Source organism: Setaria italica, chromosome V (genome assembly GCF_000263155.2).
Source record: "Setaria italica strain Yugu1 chromosome V, Setaria_italica_v2.0, whole genome shotgun sequence".
Classification (NCBI taxonomy): domain Eukaryota; kingdom Viridiplantae; phylum Streptophyta; class Magnoliopsida; order Poales; family Poaceae; genus Setaria; species Setaria italica.
This window is the reverse complement of record NC_028454.1, coordinates 683,277-690,434: the sequence shown is the minus strand read 5'-3', so window position 1 is coordinate 690,434 and position 7,158 is coordinate 683,277. Positions and strand designations below refer to the sequence as shown.

The 7,158-nt window shown below is 47.4% G+C and overlaps 2 protein-coding genes across 2 annotated transcripts in view; both read right to left on the bottom strand.

The window, feature by feature from the left end:
• Nucleotides 1–860: 860 nt before the first annotated feature.
• LOC101753544 (pollen allergen Phl p 11) lies at nt 861–1,754 on the bottom strand. The gene is made up of 2 exons (XM_004971417.2): nt 1,589–1,754; nt 861–1,509 (listed from the first exon to the last, which is right to left on the bottom strand). Exons 1-2 carry the CDS (start codon nt 1,752–1,754, stop codon nt 1,169–1,171), a joined length of 507 nt encoding a protein of 168 aa, XP_004971474.1. The 3' UTR covers nt 861–1,168.
• Nucleotides 1,755–4,477: 2,723 nt separating this feature from the next.
• LOC101773666 (protein Mpv17) overlaps nt 4,478–7,158 on the bottom strand; it is a 3,554-nt gene continuing 873 nt past the window's right edge. The window contains 3 exon segments of the mRNA XM_012845828.2: nt 4,478–4,939; nt 4,942–5,099; nt 6,281–6,378. Of these exon segments, the coding sequence (XP_012701282.1) occupies nt 4,701–4,939; nt 4,942–5,099; nt 6,281–6,378 (495 nt within the window). The 3' untranslated portion in view covers nt 4,478–4,700.

Here is a 7,158-nt window from a genome sequence, read left to right as displayed (position 1 = left end):
TGCTTCGCCCGATTACCTAACATTATTTTGATGCACGACGCAAAAAAGGTGTCAATTAACTAGCTGATTAATTGTGCACCATGTTATAATATACGATTATTGTTAATACTTTCACCTTTTTTTTTTGCACAACACCGTACAAACACTCTTGTATCCTTCCTCGTGCTCATTATAAACACCTCATGTTGTGTTAATATCCTCTTGCTCATTATAACACAGCAGGAGTGCCAATAAGAATTACTATCAATGGATAGGCACGAGTCGCAAGACGATGATCGAGCAACCCGAACAAGAATCCTACGCATCATCAAACGTGCGTGGCCGTACAGGTCAGGAGATACACGGTCCAGATCCTGACGGGACGGCGGCGCATCAGGTGCAGGTTCCTTGCGACGAACAACGACGGCGTGTGGTCGGTGCCCCCAGGGCAAGTACGTCAAGCGGACGCCCGTCGCACCACCACCGCGTCCTTACCGAGAGTACCTCATGGACGAGCTCGCCATGCCGCGGCCTGGCCCGAGTTCACCGGGCGGGACGAGGAGGAGGTGCGGGCGCTCATCCTCAAGATCGCCGGCATGTACTGGACGACCATGCATGCCTAGGTCGCACAAGGAGCACATCACGCAGTACCACCGCGAGCAGCGGCGCAGGCTCTGCGTCATCCTGTGTATCGTCATCCTTTGTGGTTGTAGGAGGGTTGATGTCACTGCTAATTTTTGTAATAATGCGTTTGGTTTTCTTCTGATGAAGATGCATGTTGTGCTAGTCTATTTTTTTATGGCATGCTTGTTGTTCTGCCAACAATATAGAGTCACATTAGTTTGAAAAAAAAAAGGGAGAGAGATATATATGAGCGAGTCACATTGATCAAATCGATTGGGAACATCTTAATCAAGGGGTTACATGACGAGAGGACAAAAAAATAAAAGAAGAACAGCAGCATATGTGCATGCAAGTTGATCAGGCCGAACAAACAAATGGCAGCAGTAAACACTCAGCATGCATCTTCTCCGATGCCGGCTGGCCGGACACGGTGTAACTACGTAGTATGTGCTGGCCCAAAGGAAGCGCCCGGCCGTCAAGGGCGGGCCCCAGTGAACTCGATCTGTATCTACGTGCAGTGCGTTCGTCATGCCATCGAGCAGCATGCATCAGCAGATGATCGATTTCATGGCGTCTCTGTGGCGTCCTTGAGGTCGTACTTGCTGAGGATCTGGCCGCACTCCTTGAGCGGGTCCTTGCGGAAGAAGGCGATGGGGTTGGCGTAGCGGACGCCCTGCTGCTTGATGCCGTTGTTGGAGGTGAGCGGGACGCGCGCGCGGTCGCGGAACTCCTCGACCTCGGCGCAGGCCGGGTCGGAGCTCTTGGCCAGCACCGCCTCACAGATCTCATCCTGGTGGTCCTGGTCGATCTCCAGCTTGTACCACCCGTACTCGTCCGTCGTCGCCTCCGCCTTCAGCGTCTCCTTGCTCGCGCCGAACTGGCGGCAGACAACCTCCACCGTCGCGCCTGCACCACCGCCATTGCTGTCATTGCTGCAGACATCTCTGATCTCTGCGAGGATGCATTGCATAGAGTATACACGTACCCGGCACGCTCTTGGAGACGTTGGTCTCGAACCCCGCGCGGCAGGGATCGCAGTACACGCGGCCGGTGACCACGAAGCCGCCGCCCTGCTCGGCGGAAGCGACGCTGGCGAGGGCCAACACGGCCAGCGCTACCGCGGCCAGGATCGTCAGCTTGGGCTGCGCCATCATCTGCATGCCTTGCTTGGGTCTCTCGAACTCTCGATCGGTCAGGAGGGGGAACGGCAAGCAGTGGGAGGGAGGATCGGAGCTGTGCGCTGGGCGAGGGGGCGCCATTTATGGGCGCGCCGCTGCGTGGAGGAGGAGGGCGGGACGGCAGGTGGAGCTCGTTTCCAGGCCCCGCGAAGAGCTCCGCGCCAGTGCGCCGGCCGTCGCTTCTCCATCTCCTTGCTTTGTTGACCCACACCGTGTGCATGCCGCTCGCTCTATTTTAGTGCGTTGACTGCCACGTCGGATTGCTTGCTACTCCGTAGTACGTCTTGTTTCGCCTCCCATGGAGGATCAGGGGAGGCCTTTTGCGAATATTCGATCCGGGATTTTCTAAAAACACCCCTCAATCAGATTAGGGGGTATTTTGCAAATATTTGGTCCGGTATTTTACAAATGGACCCCTGAATCGGATCGCGATCCTAACCAGGGGCCGTTTTGAAAATGCTCAGGGCCAGCGCCGGCGCAGGCGACGAGCCCGCCGTGCCGCCGGTGACCTCTGCTAGCGCCGCCGCCATTCTCCGCACGCGAGCCTCCTTGGAGATTCGCTGGCCAATCCGTTCCTCGGTATCCCCGCGCATGCCGCTCACGGTCCACACTTCTCCGGGGATGCTGTCATGGCGGCGCGTCGTGAGCTGGGTGAGTCTTGGGATGGTGGCGGGCCTTCTACATGCAGTTTGACGTCGGTGAGGCGGCTAGCCCGGTCCAGATCTTGCTCCAGCATTGTAGACTGGGGACATCTGACGGTAGAACGAGCAGAGGCAGAGCAGATCGCCGGGCGCCGGGCGGTCAGGCTCCGCTCCGCTCGGCGACGGAGACTGCGCCACTTCCTGATTCAGTTTTGCTGGCATTGCAGTTCCTTCGAACATTTTCTGGCAGCAAGCGGAGCCTTCTCGTTCCCCATTTCTTTCTATCCAGGAGCGGGAAGAGTTGGGCGCACGCCCATGCCAACATGTTCAGAGTTCAGACAGCTGAATAAGCAAGAAATGCAGCCAGGAATGGGGAGAACAAGGTGCACCCACATACTGTTGCTGAAGGGGTGAAAATTTATGCAGAAATGATTTTGCTGCACTTATTTATACCATCAACATCTCACATGATGGGTGGATGATGGTCAATGTATAGACATGGGTGTAGTCGTCCCAGATCACTTTGGGGAGTTCATATCTGCTCCTTGCCAAAAGATGCAAATTTCTGCATACCATGAACTAGCTGAAGCAACAGCAGTTCGATTTGCTGTTTTTTTATGCAAAAGACCTGAACCTTCATCATGGTATAGTGGCCTCGAGCTGCTTTAATGTTGTTGTTTTTTTTGAGGGCAACTGCTTTAATGTTGTTGGTAAGATAAATTCATCCCTGTTGGATAGATCCTCCGCTGGTGCCATTATCCAAGATATCAAAAACTTAATTACTCCATTCATGTTCGTAGAGAATGTAATGAGGCAGCTCTTGTAATAGCTAGATTTGCTAATCTTTGTGATGGAACTGTGTGGTGTAATGTAATGAGGCTTGTTGGACTGAATTTTCAGATAACTGCAAAGACAAATCGGACAGCTTGTTGGACTGAATTTTCAGATAACCGCAAAGACGTACGGTTCCATCTCCTGTTGCAGCAAGATAAGAATGCCAAAACCCGTAGCGTGTATAGGCATGCACCTTCAATCACACGCATCAGCAAAACAGCCAATTCATCACTCAACTTAAAGTTGACAACGCAATGCAGCAATTTTTTCCTTCCCGTTAAAGATCCATTCAAGAGAATTCTCTGCAATGGCATTGAAGCTCAGTTCTGCTTGCTTTGCAACTCGCTTAAACAGATGCTGCCAGCAAGCGTTTTCGCTTTCCAATTTTCAGCTTTGGATCAACAAGAGTTTACAGGTGCGATCAAGAAGAAGAGCACATGGCTCATAGCTGGTAAAAATCAAACCTTACTCTTCGGGTCTGCTTCGATTTTCTGGAACGACGTGAACCACTGCTTGCTCAATCCATTGACAGGAAACAGCTATCGAAGAGGCAGAACAGGTTGCGCTCCAGATGAAGATGCCGCCGCCGCCGCGCCCTTCTTGCGCTCAAGCGCGCGGCGAAACACGCGTCTTGCTGCTGGAGCAAAGCATCTCCGTAGGAGTTAAAGACTCAAAAGGTCATCTGCAATGGCGCCAATTTGCTGGCATTGCAATTCGATTGAACATAACATTTGCTGCCAACATTGTATGCCGTTGTGTTCGTCCAGGTGCTCCTGGAACGTGACGACAGCAGCATTCAGGCATTTGCTGCTGGAATCATCAGAGATCTACGCATGGATGGACCCAGGCAGCATTCAGTATCGCTGGTGACAGCAAAGCGAGGCATCATGGATATTTGACTCATCACAAAATCATCACTACTGCGCCATAGCAATTCATGAGACACCGTCGCCTGCTCCCGCCGCTTCCTCGACACGGGAAGAAAAGAGACGCAGCATCCGCGATTCCACGACCAAAACAACGCAGAGCAGAGATGTTTCTGTGGCCGCAGCAGAAACAGCACAACCACAACACAAAGATGGAGTACAACTCATCTCCTGTTACAGCAAGTTAACAATGCCTCAGACAGCACGCATCTTCAGCTTGCCAACAACATCTGCATCCCGTATGTGCACCAAGTTACACTCAATCGCACGCATCAGCAAAAAAAAGCCAGTTCACTGAAGCTAACAGTGCAATGCAGCAACTTTTTTCCTTCCCATTAAGATTCATTCAAGAGAGTTGTCCACAATGACATCGAAGCTCAGTTTTCCTGGCATTGCAATTCGCTTAAACAGATGCTGCCAGCAAGCGTCCTCGTTCCAAATTTTTCAGCTTTGGATCAACAAGAGTTTACAGATGTTGATCCAGATGAACAACACACATGACTCATAACTAGTAAAAATCAAACCTTACTCTTATGGTCTTCGATTTTCCGGAACGATGTGAACCACCGCTTCCAGGAAGCGTCTCCCTGCTGCTCAATCCATGACAGGCAACAGCTGTCGAAGAGGCAGAACACGTTCACATACAGGAGCTGGTACCGCACGGGGATGAAGCGGAAGTTCGCGATCTGCACGGCTGGCCAGATGGTTCCACCCACTACCAGAGCAGGAATGAAATCCCTTTTCACATCTTCCTTCACTGCTCTACACTCCTTCCTTGGCCGAGACCCACGTATGAGAAGAACAGGAGAAGATCTAATGGTCCAAAGAGGAAACCATCCGCAGCGACTTTAGAGGCAACAAATTTGAATGTATTAGGCTGAAATCTCCGCCGGATGATGCGGTCCAGGTACTCATACCTACAACAATACCAAGGCCTTAGTGACAGAAATAGGTGTAAGCCATATGTCATATGATACTCCAATTGACAGTAGTTGAAATTTCATACTCCTAAAATCAGGAGGCAGCTGCTTTCATCAGTAAATTACTAAATCCATAAAGCACCCATACCACAATATCTTAACCAGCTTTTGCAAATGATTAAAATGCAGCAGATAAGTGAGGAGATAGTGGAATCACCATTTGTTACAAATGAATACGTCAAGGTGGGAATGAGTAGAATTGTAGGAGTCTATTCACAGCAGTTATTATTATCAAATTATTTCTCTGACCAAAAAACATAAATTGTATGATCATATTATTCACCTGCATTTTCATATTGTAGAATATAGTCAAGCGTTATATTGTAGAATACAGAGTGTTCACGGATTAAGTACTCTCCAAAACATAGCATCGATTACTACACACCTAAAGCCACTAAGCATGAGCATGAAACAGATTATGTGACATGGTGGAAATCAAATCAATGTTGAAGTGGACTACTGAGCACACAAATGAATAAAAAAGGATGTACTACTGCAAAGTACAGCCAAGATACTTCTACTCTTAAAGCTAAACAAAGAGGCAAGATTCAGTGAGACAATAACCACTCATGCGCTCATGCTGGGATCCCTGTACTGTTGGTAATACTACATTGCCATTCATTATGTTGAAAGAAACACATGCATTTGTACGAATGCTTGCATCCAGTGGCTCCACCAATTACACAAGTAACCAATAACCATAGTAGTAAAAGTCCAAATCTCAATGAGCCAGTGAAATCTAGAAAGTACTGCAACGTGTTCAAGCAAATAATTCAATTTTCAAGAACTAGTTAAGTAATCATTAATAGTATGGCACCATAAAGTGCCACTCATATTGTCACCTACATATGAGTACCTAAAATGGAGAAATTCAGTACAGAACTAGGATTACATACTCACTTTGCCCTTTTGTCCTTTTATTGTCTTATAATTTGGTCATTTTATCTTACTGTATTGGTCTCATATCTGCGATGTGTGGTGACTGTGTGAGACTAAGAGGGAAGGAGTATGGTCACAAATTGCTCATTTGTTAATGTAAAAACATTGACCTATGGTTATAAAGAAATAAAACCATAAAAGGGTAAATATAATGTCACTCTAAAATACAGGGAACTAACCAGTAATGTCCGACTGGTCCGACGAAAGCAAATCCAAAGGAACTTGTGATGCCCACCCTCCTCCAATCAACTTTGAACTCTTTATCTTTATCCTTATCCTGTAAAAGGCAACAGATTTTTGTTGAATAGATGACAATTAAATTGAAGAATGAAGAAATTAGCAGTAGTCATCCAAACAAAGAATGACTAAAAACTGCCCATGGAGGCAGAGATAGTTTATAAAGGGCCCCCAAGACCAAATGAAATGGCAGTCAGGATTCCTTGAATTTCCAATCTTGTGTCTGAACAAAGGCACACTTGTTTCAACTAACTGGCCAGTACATAGCAACATAACCAACTCTTGAGATGCACCTCATTGAGTTTATTTATAGAAAAACCTAAGCACAAATGAACTCTGCATCCAAGAAATTAAAAGGCTGGTTTTCTGACTAGAGAGAAGCCAACTATGTTAAGTAAATTACATATTAACAATAATCAAATCAAGCTCCCGACGCTAGTTATGCTCAGAGCTGGAAAAACATGCACATTTCCAAGGGTTTTTTTTTTGGGGGGTGGGGGGGGGGGGGGGGGTAAGGATTTTACTGCTTTGGCTCAGGTTGTTTCACCATTTTGCTACTTTTGCTATAAGTTATAGACCAATTCTTGCCAACTAAATATTCTAAACCCGTGGAGATATAAACAAGGGGGGCATTCGACTACGAATAAACAATACAACACTGTAATTCATCAGTGCAAAGTAAACCTACATAATAAATTTCTATCCACTTAGGACTTAGGAGCACTTGCTACATGAGTTTTATTTATTTTATTCAAGTATAAGAAAAGAATGCTGTTGAACATTTTTCATGATCTGAAGTTAGTTTTGAATGCTGAGAACG

Coding starts and splice junctions, on each gene's coding strand:
- LOC101753544 (XM_004971417.2), bottom strand. CDS start 1,754: ATGGCGCAGCCCAAGCTGACGATCCTGGCCGCGGTAGCGCTGGCCGTG. Junction 1,510..1,588: donor CGTCTCCAAGAGCGTGCCGG/GTACGTGTATAC, acceptor GCGGTGGTGCAG/GCGCGACGGTGGAGGTTGTC.